The sequence below is a fragment of the Fulmarus glacialis genome, unplaced genomic scaffold (genome assembly GCF_000690835.1).
Source record: "Fulmarus glacialis isolate BGI_N327 unplaced genomic scaffold, ASM69083v1 scaffold12244, whole genome shotgun sequence".
Classification (NCBI taxonomy): Eukaryota; Metazoa; Chordata; class Aves; order Procellariiformes; family Procellariidae; genus Fulmarus; species Fulmarus glacialis.
In genome coordinates this window covers 1-16,419 of record NW_009207438.1, presented here as the reverse complement: position 1 = coordinate 16,419, position 16,419 = coordinate 1, and the positions used below count along the sequence as shown (strand labels likewise).

The following is a 16,419-nucleotide window of genomic DNA, read 5'->3' as shown; positions in this document are numbered from 1 at the left end:
AGACATTTAGCACCAGACTCACAGACCTAGCCTGGCTAAAACCCGCAAAATGTCTATAAGAAAAATGGATGGCTTAGATTTCTTGGTTACTTCAGTATAGTAATTACGAGCAAACTGTACAAGTACATGCAACATACAAGCTGGCCTATGTGGAACTAACATACATTATTAAATAACCTTTTTCATCTCTTTTTACAAAACGTGCATGCAGCTTTGAACAGTTCCAAGTCATGCTGCTCTATTTGTGTGATCACAAAATTGAATGGCCTGTAAAAGGAGGGGAAACATATCAATGCACCTGCAAGAATCTGCAGTTGTTCGCACATTTACAGAATATCACAAGGGATTTCAAGGCCGAGAAGAACTCAAATGAATAAAAAGCAAATTGAAATTTGACTTTTTTTTTCTCCAAAAAGTAAGATATCTTGCGTTAAAAAATCAAGCCTTGTGCTTGCATCAATCTCAAAGAAATGTAAACTAAAATTTGATAAAAACATTAGTAAGTGCAGAATATTTCAACTGGAATTTCCAGTGAAACACTGAACAACTCATACCATGCTCTATCCAGGGCAGACAGGTGTGTCTGAAGCGACACACATCAGAGAAGCCTGGGTACAGCTGAAAGTGTCATATGCTCAATCCATTCCTGGTCAACATTTTGGGAAGTCAAATATACATTTATACACAGAAACGTAAATATTTCCTCTCCATTTCTAGGAGGAAAACTGCATTACCAGTAACATATTCAATGTCAAAATTAAGACTAAAGCTGCTTTATACCAGTCCCCAGCAATAGTTGCAGAATTCTTCAAAATTCTTCCATGCAAAACGTTATAAACATAAAAGTTGTTATATATAATGCAAACATATCTGCTTTTTACAAAGGAAAAGTGGCACTGTGATGATTATTTATTTTTAAGAATATAACTTAGATTGGTCATTTGTTCTGGGTTCCTACATGAGAGACTTGGAAGTACCAGAACTGAGAAACGATTTGAACTCGCTGGAATCGTAACTGTGGCTGTTGAACACTTTAACGATGCTTACAGAGATATGCTTCAGCCCTTTTTTGTTTGGTTTAGAGTAAGAAAGGAAGGGTCTCTGTTAGCGTTGTGAGGACTTCTACAAAACTTGCAGAATCACATGGCAAAAAAACTAGTGGAAGTGACAAGTACAGAAAAACTGCTGAAACACCAGGAAGGTAACACTGCTTAAGGGCTCTGTCAAAATGTGAAAAATACAACATTGTTAACAGAGTGAGAGCTTCCAGTTTGGCTCATCTTTGACTTAGTTTGAATCTAAATCTCTCCATATTTTTTTTTTTTTTTTGATCATTATAAGCATCGGTGATAGCCGCTAATAGATTGGCCGTATGTGATATACCTTTGTTCTGTCAATTTAAGCCATCTCTCAACAAACAGACATATTTTGGGGTAACTACTACAAGCAAAAACAGAAGTGATTGTCTCTCTCCAACAGTGTTTTTTGATCATGTGAATATCTGGTTCCAATTGTTATCCTGGGTGACGTTTTTATTAGACAGCACCTGCTACTATGATCTAATGCAGGGAGGCCCAGTTGAACTTTCCAGAGATGACTGGGAAGCCCTGCGTGTCAGGGGAGTCAAGGTTGGATCCACTAGTGATGAAGGTGGAAATAATTTATACCAGCCTATTACCACACTGGACAGATCCAGTTCCTCCAGAAGGATCTGGGCAACTCCCATGAAGCATTTGTGGTCCATTCGGCCGTAGTCTCCCCAAACTATTACCTGGAAGAACATAAAGTACAGGTTCAGCATTGTCCCCAAACCCACGCTTTTATGTTCAGTCCTGCTGTATTTCATTGAAAGTGTGGTGTAAGAAAAATGTTATTCTTAAGGGTGAATGATTGCTCCCTCTTGTGGGAAAACCTAACGGCAGGACAGGAGCGAGTCAACAAAAGAGAAATGTTTAATACAGCCAGACATTTCGCAGGTCTGAAACCACAAGCCACAAGGATGTGTTTGCCGGTATTTATAAAATTAAATGCTTTGTGAGTTGGAGTGGGTTTACGCATATCGCTTAAACTTAAGTAAACATGCAAGTGCTTCTCCAAATGATAGCCTAAAATGGGATTAAGAAGCAACTGACCTGAAGGACTTTACCCTGTGGACTTTCATCAAAAACCAGTGTCTGTTGGTACAAAGGATCAAGGGTCTTCCGTGCAATTCTTGTCTTCTTCTTAGCTATACATGCTCCATTTTCCAATAAATACACTTTGACATACGGAGCTGCAAACAGAACATCATGAATTTTATGTTTGGACTTAAAAACTTCTACATTGCACATCTGAGCTGGAGGACAAATGCCTTAAAAGGAAGCTGAGTGGAAAGAAAATGACACATGCTATCTTCACTGTATAATCTGAATACAATTATATTTATAAAATAAATGACACAGCCCATAAGAAATCAATTTGATTTTTATAAACCTTGAATTTAATGATCTAAGATATTACTAACAACAATTCCGTTTCATGTTTGTCATTTTAAAAACACTTCCCTTTGCCAGGAATTAACTGTCACTGATAGCTACTCTGGAGTCTCTATGTATGTTTAGAGGTCAGAGATATTTCAAAACAAAAGACTTTGATGTTTCATTGAAAGGAATATTTAAAACTAAGTCACTCAGATAACACAGACATTAATTGCTCTTTTGTTTTCAGCTCCTAAGGAGGTTGTAAAGTACCATTTTGGCAAAATGTTATCTGAAACAACTGTTCCGGTTGTTATGGTAAGCAGTGGCTGTGGTGGAGATTATCTCTTCTAATCTCTTCTAATAAAGATTTCTACAAATAACCAAGACTTCAAAAATGTCCTTATAAAATGACACAATATTAAACCTCATTCATTATACAAATTATTGGCACTAGCATAACCTGCTGTCTTGAAGCACTGTTGCGTACAGAAGACCATAGCATGTGGGTCCGTTAAGCTGTTTGTTCAAAGCACTTTCATCTGTTCTCCACCTCTTGTTTTGATGTGGAATCAACACAAAGGACTTCATCTGCATTGACAAAGCCCCTCTGAGATATATGACTTGCCTAAGATACGCAGAAATACTTCTGCAAATGTTCCTTCCAGAACGGATGTTGAGTTGCTGAAAATCATTCTTTGAAAGGTGGCATGCAATTGGCAGATGCAAAGTGGTAAGAAGCGGACACTGGTAGCAAGGATATATCCATGCACACATTCCTTGTTGAAAAGCAAACCAAACAAAAGCAAATGTAGTGACAGCTAACGAGGAGCTCAAAAAGTCTCCAATCCCCAGTTCATCAGTGTATTTCATATTCTTGTTTTCTGTTCTTTTTTTTTTCCTTACCTGGGGTAGATTTGGAGCCAGGTTTCTGTGTGAGGCCACGGGCTCTAATGACTTCTACTTCTAACTGGCCCTTTTTATCCACCATTCCAATCTGGATGTCACCTGAGAGGGAGAAGAAAGAAGCCCACATTTTAGAGAAGCAGTACAGCCTGGGAGATAGGGTATAAGAGTGAGAAACAGAATGACTAGTTTGCTACTAGTCTGCTGCATTAGTATGCTTGTCACCTCTCCTCCTGATCCCTTTAATTTCTCCATCCTTAAACCAGGACTAAAAGATATATACCTAGGGAGCACAGTGACCTCTCTTGGTGTACGGTTAATACCAGAGCTCAGTATTTCTGATCCATGGAGGCAGGCAAATTTACAGCAACACTATGGTATAACCACCACACCTTTAATTTTGCACTGGTGAATTATCTAGAGACTTCCCACCGAGGACTGTTGCCCCAGTGTGCCGGTCATTGACACGCACCGCCCTGACAGTGGTCCCACACTCAGAGAGCCTAAAACCCAAACTCATGTTCAGAAATCCCCTCAGCTGGAAGCTTCTGTCTCCAAGCTGAGATGCAACAGCTGGCAGTGCGAAGGCTCCTTGTCTGATGTAGCAGGAAGAAGAACTGCTGGTAGAGGCTAACGTTGAAACCTTCTTCTGTAACCTTCTTCTTCTGCAAGAAGGGTTTAGTCCTTCTTCTGCGGACCGGATCCGCAGCGTAAGGCAGAGACACCAACCAGACGAGGCACACAGTCATAGCACAGCTTCAGAGAATCATGCCCTGCTCCCCAGGAGCTCAAAAGAGGTCTTTTTTCTGCAAAAGTCTCCAACAAGTACAGGGGTGACAATTTTCCTGGTTTTATCAATATTCCACACCCATTTTTGGTGTGAATACAATGACGCAACATGTTAAAATAAGAAGCTGCTTTCGCTACTGAATAGAAAAACTTGTTTCTCTGCTTGAGTTCTGACAAATGACATTTCCTGCAGAAAAAGGAAACCGCTTAGTCCAAAACCAAGCATTGTTCTGATCTAGATCAATAAAATGCAAGGGAAGTCAACTATGGGCTGATGCTCAATGCATTATATCTCTATGGTTTCATATATCATGGAATCACCTGGGTAGAAATCTAGCAGGCCACTTAGAACAAAAAATGCACAGTATGACATGGGTAGCTACGTGACGCCTGTGCAAATAAATGAACTATACTTATATCCATGAAACACATGAGTATGTATTTGACATGCAAACTCTAATTGTTTAAAAAAACCCACATTCACAAATAGATAGTCCTGAACTATAGAATTTGGGGTCCGGATTTAGAAAGACGGCATTTTGAAATTAACTGTGCATAAGATTTTCACATGCTTGTCTAACGGTATATTAAAGCAGTGTTTATACCTTGGTACTTCAGGTATGACAGAGCAGCAGAGAAGATTTTTTTATCAGTCAAAATTTGCTTGAATAAACAGAGCTCTCTGTTGCACTAAAAATAGTTCACAGGAAAATTCCAACAAGCCTTTTTAAGAGCACATCTCCGTAACGCATATTCAAAATAAAACATGCAACAGGGAACCAGAAGGGGGAGCGATAATACAAACATTTTCAAATCGTCACTGAAAGTGAAAGGATACCACATAGAAGGTCTTCTGAAAATTGTTAAAAAGCATGTTTGAATGCTTTTTTGGGGGCCAAAACTTGAGCCTTTAGTAAATAAAGCAGTTCTAAGAAGTGAAAATAAATGTATTACTCAAGTAATCTGCAGAAAAATATTTAGTCAGAAAAAAGATTAAAATAAAGAGAAGGAAGAAATCTAGACCCTTATATTCATACCGATAGAGCCACTTAGATTTTTATTGGGCAAATAACCTCACAAATATCTTCTCTTTCAAAATAATAATAAAAATTATGAATTTAACAAGTTTGGTGCCTATTAATGCATTAGTAGCAGTCATTTGGACTTACACAGCAATCCTTGCCTTAGGGGGTTCTCAAGAAAACTTCTGTCTCCTGCTGATGAGTTGGGAGGGGAACACTCTCTTCTGCAATTTTTCTTTCTGTTTTTTTCTCCTTTTTCAGAAGTGGCTCAGTAGCCCTTCCTGAAGCTGATTCTCCCAAGACAGCTGTACTGAAGCATTGGCCATTCATAATTTCCAGCAGGAGACGTATGGTTAAAGTAGTGGATCAAGGACTCCCCACTTAGCATCTTAAAGCATGTGTAAGAATTGCTTATATATAAGCAAAAAAAAACCCCAAACCTTTCCAAAGATACTTACGCAGTACCGCACTGTTGCACACCTTACGCACTGATACTCTATTCATAACCAAGATACAGCTAATACTACTATAGGGAAATACAGACTGGGCTGGAACACGGAGATCACAGATAGCCCCAGGCAGCTGTTATAGAAAAGGATTTTGTCTCTTTCATGACAAACACTGGTTTTATCAGCAGCTGATTATTGAGCATTGTAAATGTGGGCAGAGGTTTCACATTCTGGGTTTAGATGAACTAAGCTTGGACAAGTGCAGAGTTTGGCCAGAAACAGTCTGTCACATCCAATATAATCTGTGGCAAGTAAATATAAACTCTGAACAGCTGAGATTTTGCGGTAAGCTACAATTGGAGAAGCCACAATAATTTTGAGTGGGAAGTAAAGTGCAACCCCTACCTTCAAATTGCAAATGAGATTAGCAGACACCTCACATATGGAGCAAATACTGTTTCTCACCCCATTCTGCATGCTAGCATGCTAGGAATACCAGTGACTGCCTATAGGACCTTCGTATTTACCGTGAAGGAAGCCACTATTTAAAAGTCTTTTTGGTGCTGTAGTGTGGCAGTGTGTGCATTAGTTAATTGGATTATTATTTATTTAACAGAGGAGAACATAATATTCTTACCCATGGCAGGGGTTGCTAGCGTTTGTCGGCCTACTAACTGTGCAGGTCCAAGTCCATCGAGGAAATCACTAAACTGACTGTCAGCGCCCAGCCGTACTCCAGGAAATATTAAGCTGAAGCAAAATAAAAACTGGTTAAGCATAAGAACAGGATTAATTTCTATTGTCCTACAGTATTTATGTCAAAAGTACTACTGATACAAGGCAAGCAGCTCAGGATGTGCAACCACAAATTGTTCTGCAGCATCAGGAACGAGCTGTCTCCCATGGACCCCAAGGAAGTGTAATGAAATTCTGCACATGGACCCAAAGTAGTCCATAAAACAGTTCTTGCTAAGGAGTTCTCTAGGAGCAGTGAAGAGCCTGACAGGTGAATAAACTATGAGTGACCTTGTATGAGAAAACATAAAAAGCCTTATGAAATTTAATAGCCTATCATTCTTCATTCTTGAATGCTTGATTTACCTTGTAATACTGTTTTATATTTATACATACATCCAAACCCCATCCGCATCAGTTAGAACAAACAGGGAAAAAGATGTATACACTAAATTAATCTGATTGCTGCAGCTGTTTAATGAAGCAATAAAATGGCAGGTAGTACTAGTGTTGATTAGAGCTAAACCTAATGCCACTCCCTAGCCAAAATACTCTGGCAGCCACATCTGGATCTACAGTTGGTACCCACCCCTCTTTCAGGACACAAACTGAACTGTAATACGGCACAGAAAATATGGAAACATTCAAGGTCGGGTTGGACAGGGTTCTGAGCAACCTAATCTAGCTGAAGATGTCCCTGCTTATTGCAAGGGGGTTGGACTCGATGACCTTTAAAGGTCCCTTCCAATCCAAACTATTCTATGTTTCTATGATATGTGCTTTTCCAAGCTGCTTTCTTGTATTCCAGAATCTCCACTTTCTTTTTAATAGATACACAGTCTCCAAACAACAACAAAAGAAACAAAAAAAAAAAAAAAGAGAGAGAAAGAATGATCCATGATGGGGAGACTCAGCTTTGACTTCCTCACCACAATTATGAGGAACAGAAAAACAGACTTTGAACCAAGTCTAGCTAGCATCTTACCCAGCAGGCCATCTACCACTCTCTATCTGCTTCTCCCTCAAAGAAAATATCCTGTTAGGCTGGAGAAAATAATAACAAAACTTCCTAATAAAAACACCTAGTGTGAAAAGCTTTGATTTCCACAGATCAGGCTTATGTGCTCCATTCAATTCGCACTGAAAACTCTTTGCAAACCCTAGTTAGTTGGATAAAAAAAGCCCATTCCTCTCTTCAAAACTAACTGCTCTTACTATGCCTGCATAAACGTATAGACTGCCTATAACTAAAGCTGGCCAGAAAATATCAGCACATTAGAAAACTCTGATTTTCCAAAAGGTAAGCTTTTCACAGAAGTTTAGTTTTAAGAAATCTTTTTTTAAGGTTTCTTTAGATGGAGGAGGAAAAGAACCTTAAGGTCTCCAGTTCAACCATCAGCCCACCAGTTACAGCATTCACCTAACCTCGAGATACAGCTTCAAGCTGCATTCCTGACAAGACACACAATCTGCTTCTCTCCCCAGTGGCACTACCCGTTCACTGTTGCCCCTGCTATGAGAAGTTTCTTGCTCGTTTCTTTGTCCTTTTTCCCCAAAATGTGTTACATTTTGCTATGGAATGACTAACAACATGGAAAATGTTCACTTGAGAGCATTCTCACTTTTCTGACACCTCTAGCTGTACACATAATAATGAACGTTGTGAAGTATACATTCACCTTAATGTGTATTAATTCTAATTCATTAAATTCCAGTTACGGGTCAAGCAGAAGAACATAACGTGGTGCCTGGGGTACCCACTGTAGGAATCTGCATTCTCAGCGGAGCTACATATCTGACTGGTGAAATGCAGGATGAGGCATGATACTGTCAATAAACTATGTGATCCTGGAAGTAAAGTCAGTATCATAATGTATACACACCCAAGGAAGGAAAAGTAGCCTTAACATAAACTTAACATAAGCATTTCCTAATTGTCATCATTACCCACCTACAGTAATGTCAAGAGTGAACTGCAGGCAAAATACTACTCAAGCAACCAAAGTCAAGCTCTCGCTGATTTTGATGGGAATCTCACAAGAGACAGGAAAAACCTAGCAAAAACTATTCTGAGTACAAGGTGCTATCAAAAACTGATTCATGCTTACACTAGAAATAACTTCTGAGGTTAAAGGTGACATTTTTAATGTTCAAAAAAGGCCTAGAAGAAGGAGGGAGAGAGGGAGAAGATTTTAGGATCAGCTGGCACCATGCATGTACCCCTGATTATTTGATGTGGCTTCCCCTCCACCTCGCAGTTGTGTCCAACTCATGTTCTACAAATAAGCCAGTGATGCACATGGGGGAAGTGATTAAACAGTAGAAAATTGTTTTATTGCTCATCTTTCTTACAAGAATCTCTGCATTTAACATTCTTCATTCACGGTGATCTAAACCCAGAGCTGCTGTAAACTATCATTATCATTACCTCCCAGGCTTGGCTCTCATCACTGCCTTACTCAGAGGCTGATTCTCTACCACGTGCAGGAAGGGGCCAAGACTGTTTTATTAGTTGTGTGTTGATTCTCAAGTCAACAATTTGAGGTTCTACCTTGAGTTTCTGTCCTCCAGATGCCTGCTGTGACCTCCAGATCCAGACCTTGGCTGCCTCAGCCTTGCCAAATCTGTTTACACACTCTGAGGGTGGAGCAGAGGATTAGGATGTTCCCCTGAAAAGGTCCTCACTGTCAGTGCTGGGCTCCCACCTCTCCCATACTGCTAACCAGGTGAACAGGCTCCCCCAGCTCCTCCTTAGCAGGGTCCAGTTTATTGGGCCCTTTGTCACTCATGGTGAGTGACTGGTGCCTTACAGACTGACACTCCAGCCTAGATAGAGGAAGGAGGATGGCAGGATGGAGTGTTGAAAGGGTAAAGGTAATGCTCTATCATAGAATCATACTGGGAAAAATACTGGAATATTTTACTCTTGTCCCTCATTCTTCATCTGATGCTTATCTACTTTGTTTTTGAGTTATTCATAATGGAGCCTGTTTTTCTTACATGGCTCTTGCAATTCTTAGCATTATCATAGAATCAATCATAGAATGGTTTGGGTTGGAAGGGACCTTAAAGATCATCTAGTCCAAGCCCCCTGCCATGGACAGGGACATCTTTCACTAGATTAAGTTACTCAAAGTCCCATCCAACCTGACCCTGGACAGTTCCAATGATGGGGTATCCACATCTTCTCTGGGCAACCTGTTCCAGTGTCTCACCACCCTCATTGTAAAAAAATGAGGGTGGTGATATCATCTGATGGTGGAGAAACTGTACCTTTACCCAGCTCCTTGCCACCACCATGGCTGCCCCTGGGTCTTCGTACCTTATACAATGTGCAGTAGCAATTGTGGTAACATGGTAAGCACATAAAAAGATGAAGCCAAAGAAGTCCCAGTCTCTCATTTTTTCCAGGTCTATAGGGTGGATTTGCCCACCCCCGGTTTCCCCTTTTGTGGGGAGGCATCTTCTAAGAATTCCCTAGTGACCACTGTGCCTTGGCACACCCGGCAGAGTCCCACTGAGAGCTGTGAGAAAGCTGGAGTATTCATGCACACTTTTGTGTCAAATCTGCCTTTGTTCTCTTTTCCTACATACTGAGTCATTCAGCAGTGAATGAAAACAGCTGCCCCATTCCCCACAGTTGTCTGCCTGATTTCAGCTGATGGGGCAGCTGGACTGGGTTTACAATTCTCAATAAGAGACTTGGACCAACTCCAAACTAAACTTTCTTTGTATATAGTATTACTGAACAGAGTTTCATATCAGAGGGATTTACATACACGATCTGAAGTCTAACTCTGAGTTAATCCAAACATAACTCAAAGAAAAAGTACCTCTATGTTTTGTTTTGAATAACGCAGTCTGAATTTAGTTGTCTTCTGATGAACAAAATGCCTCACTGGATGACAGGGAAAATGTGAATCCCTAAGAAGTCCTCTCTCAATTTCAATTTTCAAGAAATTTGTGTTATGTGCCTAAAATAGTTCAGTTTTGCAAATGTTTCAAGAGGAAGAATCCGTACACAGAGCTATCCTCTTCAGCCAGAGCTGGGATCTCTGTTCACATCCCAAGTTTTCTTACAAAGACAAGAAACTTCTACATTACTGATGTTTTTAATGCAACTCACTTGCCCTCGGAGCTGTAACTATTGATGCTGCCGTCAGTGGATTCCCGACTTGGCTGTCGAACCATACGACTTCTCATCTCTGCTGCCATTCCTGTCTCTGTGCTTCTCTGTATCGTGCTCTTTAGCTTCTTGTTGCCAGCCTCTGAAAGCAGAGAAAAAGAAGTGATAGTTAGAATAACAACTTAGAGCAAAGCCTTTCCTTGCAGTTTTCCCCCAACAAGTGATCTGACTTGACCATTACTATTTAATAATACAAAAAGACGATTCTGATCGAAGAAAGAATCTATCTTCTTCAGTTGCAAACTGGTGAAGACTTCTCTTTAAAAGGGCTGCAGCCTAGGGCAAACTTTTAGAAATCAGGTGTTTTATTAATAACCTTTATACAGTCAGAATGTAGTCAGGATGACTGTGATAGTGTCTGCTAACCATACACTTAGTAAGGTGTCTCTAGCCACCTTGTTAGTTAGGTTGGGTGACTACAAAAGAAGTTTTCCTCTCACAGGAAAAAGGAGGGAAAAAACTCCTTCATGCATTCAAAAGAAAAATGTTAAGTACTAAAATACTTAGTATCAAAAATATAATAATGTGTTTTGACCCAGCAAAATCTTACTTTTCATCACAGAAATTCTTCAAAGTAAACAATGAGCTTTACATAACTTCTCATCTTAGCACTTCCTAAGTAGAACTAACTCTTTGGAGAATCCATGTGGAAGATGATGGACTTCACAGAGTCTAGGCTTGCAACTGAACACTAGAGAGTAATGTAAATCTTGTGAAATTGTTTAAAGACTTGATTCATTTGGAAAAGCTTCCATCACACATTCTTTAAAATGCAATTTGAATTCCACCTGGAAGGTTTCATGTTACCCTTGAGCAAGCAGAGCTTCCAGTCCTTTACAGGGGTGGTTATGGGCTCAAGGCGCAACGGCCGATCTACAATGAATTCTGCTGTCGCATGGCAGAAATTATGCTTCTAAATGATGATTGTTCTTGTTCTCAAAGACCTTTAACTGAAGTACTTCCACCAAAGTCTCTATGTGATGTAATAGCGTGTGTTGACTTCAAACTCAATGTGCTGTTTGTTTTCATTTAGTTCAGCCTATCATTCAATGGGTAACGTTGCTTTCTCTCAGGAAGTAATAGATTTGATAAAGTTTCACGTAAGTGCATGCAAAAACTTTCTGCTGCATTTTCCCCTTCATTTCAGTGCTCCTTCATTTGCTCCCTGCAAAGTCTCTGCTTCCTTTTCACAGTCTGCTCAGGAGAGCATCTGAAAAAATAAATGTTTCTTCCACCTCCACCTGCTGTGGAGACTGAATTGCTCTGAAAAATTTTTCACCTTCCTGTTTCACATAGACACGCTTGATGTTTGAAGCTGACAGATCTTGACCTCTCTTCACATAAAAGCCATGGATTTGGTATCCCCCACACGGCCTGCCCATTTTTCAGGGTGATTAAACGTGCTGGTGAGAATAGCTGGCCCTTGCTTTTCGGTCTGCAGAGCTGGTGGGGGGCAGGGAGAAATCACACAGAAGAGAGCAGCTCCCCTTCTCCCAGGGTTATCACAGTAACCTCTTTGGAGCTAGCAGATAGACAGAAAACATGGCCAAAGCGAAAAAGAAATAATTCATATATTGGGCTAAGAGATAGCGCCACAGCAAAAGGGGTTGTGGTTTTTCCTTTTAAGTCTTCTGGACCAGGGGTTGTTTATCGATGGCCACCCAGAAGCAGAGAAAAAAATGCCTCTGAGTGGAAGAAATCAGCTACTTCCACAGATCCTTTACTCTCTTCTGAGGCCAACAGCTCTGAGGTTTTGCTGTGGGCCACTGCAACTCATCCAAATTCCTGGTCCTTGGTCAGTTGAAAATGCATTATTCAGTGCTGCTAAATGTGAGGTAGACTAGGCTAGACAAGGTACACCAGGCAGACCAGGCTCCACTCTTAGACAGTGCAGGTGGCTGTGGAAAGCATTTGCTGGAACTTCAGTGACTCTGTATGTAGAAAATAGAATGGTACATTTTGGACCTTAGCTTTATCTTTAAAAATAGATGGTGTGTCCAGCATATCAATGCTGAAAGGTAAACTGAGCATCAAAAATGAATCAAGCGGCAGCCCAGGAAGTATAACCCACATGCAGAGCCCTGCGCCAAAGCAGGATTCTCACATTTTCAGTACCCATGCATTTGCCACCCATGTTGTTTTGTGCCTCTTTCTTGCTGGGACCTGTCTCAAAGTGCCTCTGTTTCCATCTGCTCCTACAAAGTAGGTGAGATTATGGGGTTTATCCCCTGACTTCTTTTCTGGAGCTGGCCAGATCAGGCAGCATGACCGGAATGATATAATATGGTAGAGACTGAAATGTGGGCAGCTGAATAGGGTTGCCTGTAAGTAGTCACAGCTCAGGAAATGGGATTGATGAGACACTAAAGGTAGCTACAAGATCATCATGACCTTGGCACAAATTGGGAAAGAGATACTGCTCTGGACCACCTGCACAACGCAGTGGGTGCTGCAACAGGGATTACAGCCGGGCTGTTGGGAAAGCATAATGAAGAACATATTCATAGAAATAATCACTGTAAAAAATATCCATTTGCTAAATTACACAAATGAATATTTTAGCTTTGAGCCACAGTAGAAATTGAAAATAGCAAGTGGGTTATTTTGAAAGAGTAATTTTATATTATCACGGATAACATCCATGTTGCTGCTTGAACATACTACTTTGCTCCATAGATTTTAAATGCATAGACCATGAAGAAGGAATCCTCGTGAACGGCCATAAGCAAGTCCACAACCTTGTCTCACTGTGCTGCAAATACCAGATTGTCTTTTTCCGAATACTTTTCAAGTCACTGCTCTCTGTCTTACTGTGCTGGATTCCACTTCTTTTTTTTCTTGTCAACTTTTTTTTTCAGGTTGAAGATTAAAAAAAAGTCTTTTGCCTTCTCTTGTAACTGCTACTAATATCCACAATGTTTCCTGGGAAAACTAGAATCCTCCTGCATATTTCATTTTATAACCTTAGTCTTAATATTCTGTAGTACAATCAGAAATATAACATAAAAGTAACCCAAGAATGGTAAAATACATCAAGAGTTTTATGGCATAAAGGGAATTGCTTTTGCCCATGACTAAGAACCAAAACACACTTTGCACAGGTTTTAGAAGTTTTAACCTTGGTCAGTTATGCATATCATATTTTTTTCGTCCACTTATAGCACAAAGCGTAATGAGAACATATTATTTTGTTGGTGTACTCCTGTAAACTTCTCAGCAAAACCCCGTTCTGCAAGGGAGGGAGGCGGTTAGCATACAGCTGAGTTGGGAACTGCTGTTATTTCTAGAGGCGCCCTGGTAATGTGAAGTCACTCTGGGGTACAACTTCCAGTCCTGCCTTGAGTGCACAATGAAATACAGGATCCAAACAACTACCAGTGTTTCTCCCGCTCTTGATAATGGTTTTTTTTAAACTTTATTTTCATCTTGTATGACTTTTAATCTAGCAGTTCTGCATATATCTTTGGAACCCTGTCTTTATACGAACAGTAGAAGTTCATAAAATATTTAAGTTCAATATCTATGCTATGATATATCGAGAAGATTTTCTACTCTTGTCTTGGTATCTATTGCAGAATGCTTGGTCCTGCTCCTGATTTTTATTAGTTTGATATGTACAATTGAATTTTATAACATGTTACAGTTATTTGCCTGCACTGTGTAAATTACACTATATTCATCGTGCAGACAGAATATAAACGGGCTCTATACTGAATACCATTCAGGGGCAAAATTTACTCCAAAATGGTCTGTATGCTTCTGTCTGCTGTGTCAATTGTGTAAGGCTTTCGTGCAGAAATGCAGATTGATGTGCATAAATTGCATCTAAACACAAACTATAGTTTAACAGGTACAAGCTAGAGAAAAAAACTATTACAGAGCAATTGTGACGAACATTTTTGCAGATTTAATAACTGATGCAAAAGGATCATAAAGCAGCCATCTGCAGCTACAAAAGATACACAGCTTGTAAGCATTTAGCAATTCATCAACAGCCTTGATGTAGCACCCCTGCTACAACATGCTGATAAGTGTGTGCAATGTGCTAGGTCAGTCTACCTGTTATAAATATAGCCTATAGTGATTCCTTTTTAGTCTGACAAGAAACTGGTCACTGATTTTGGTTTTCTCAGACAAAAGTAAATTAATGGAGGTCCTGATCTAGGTAATGATGAAGAGCAAAAAGCAAGCTTGTTAGTGTATGTACTATCTTACATTTGCACAAAATATCAATGCAATTGATGTGTCCTCAATTTCTGTACTTCCTAATCACCTTCAAGTATAGCAGCCAGGAACAAAACATTATTGACATGAGAATTATATTAGTGAGAAAGGGTCAGTGATAGTATCTATGGAATTAAGATGGCCTACTACAGATACCTTAAGGCTAGCTTTACGTTTCTAAAGGCATCCAATTCAGAGAGGACAATGCCAGGAACAAGGCCCAGAATGACTTGTATCCATGACTGCCCTTAGCAAAATCATGACTGCACATGGCATCACCATCAGCCTGATTTTTCCTCTGGGCTCCATGTGGTGCCTGGTGGCAAATACTACATTTTGCTCTTGTTTCAGTATAGTAAGTCTGAAATAATGGTAAGAGCTGTGCCTTGGCTGCTGGAGTAAAGTTTTTATCCTGTGATGCCAAAATTGTGTATTACATGTCATGGGACAAGGCTAGGGGACATACAAGAATATGCAAGGACACAAGCTTGACGACTTAGTCAATAGGACAGTGTTAGAGACCTCTGTAGGGCAGAAGACAATCCTGATATGGTCTTCTAGGAACTGCCTATAGGGAGAGGTGCCTTGAGAGAGTATTGCCCAGAATCACACCTGAGGGCAACTAGTTGATTAGCACCAAAAAAAAAGAATGAAATTTACACACATGCAGCACCTGGGTATGTGGCATGGAAAATTCGTGACTGGTTCAAAAGAACGCTCCGGAGAACAAAGCATACACCACTGCTAAATCCACTAATGAAAGGGATTAATAAGAAGGGTACAAATACTCAATGTCATCGCATGACTCAAGGGCAAATTATTCACAGTATCAAGCATGCTCATGCATCCGAAGAAAGCCTAAAAGGACTACAGCTCCAAGCCAGCTCTGACTGAAACCTGGCAGGACTGTGACCATATTGTTGGTTTGCACACTGACTGTGCGAGACACCAACAAGATTATGCCAGCTGGAGTAGTACGGGTCATCCTCGATTCAAAGGACTATAAAAAGAAAAGCCAAGGGGCACATTTCCTTCTGGTCCTTTCTGATGTGTTACTGATATTACAACCTCAAATTTGGCTGCTTGGAGACCTGCTGAGTTACAAGTGCTGCAGCATCCCACTCACTCTGCATGTAGCACTTTTAAACAACAACAAAATATATTTACACATGAATTGACAAAGTGCCCCTTGGATTATAGTCCTCAAACAGAGAAAGGAAAGAAGAAATAATTCAAACAGCATTTGTTCTTTTACATGTGTACATCTCTCAGATTAACTCAGCAGTAGATTGACCTCAAAGATTGAAAGTGCACGGTGACTATGGACAGAAGATAAATAGTAAAAAATATGACATTTAAATACAATTTTTCCCTAAACTTTATATCCTGCAATGCTCCACTGTATTTTCCATTTTGTGTATTCTGCTATACTCTCCTGAATATATAATGCTGTTTATAAAAAGACATCTGAAATATTGCAGTGATGGTCATTTAAATGTTTCCTCCAACCATCACACAATATATTCAAAGAAAGGAGAATGCTGTTTATATTCTGTAATGTTAGATCCCGAGATTTAAAATCCGAATATGAAACATCATGTATTTTTTCCCGTTTCTATTTATTAAAAAAAATCCATGAACAACATTTATAC

General features: G+C 39.9%; 1 protein-coding gene across 1 annotated transcript; it reads right to left on the bottom strand.

The window, feature by feature from the left end:
* Positions 1 to 1,314: 1,314 nt before the first annotated feature.
* Positions 1,315 to 10,623, bottom strand: LOC104070793 (regulating synaptic membrane exocytosis protein 1-like). The gene is made up of 5 exons (XM_009576101.1): positions 10,484 to 10,623; positions 6,260 to 6,372; positions 3,363 to 3,464; positions 2,133 to 2,272; positions 1,315 to 1,771 (listed from the first exon to the last, which is right to left on the bottom strand). Exons 1-5 carry the CDS (start codon positions 10,570 to 10,572, stop codon positions 1,553 to 1,555), a joined length of 663 nt encoding a protein of 220 aa, XP_009574396.1. The 5' UTR covers positions 10,573 to 10,623; the 3' UTR covers positions 1,315 to 1,552.
* Positions 10,624 to 16,419: the final 5,796 nt, after the last annotated feature.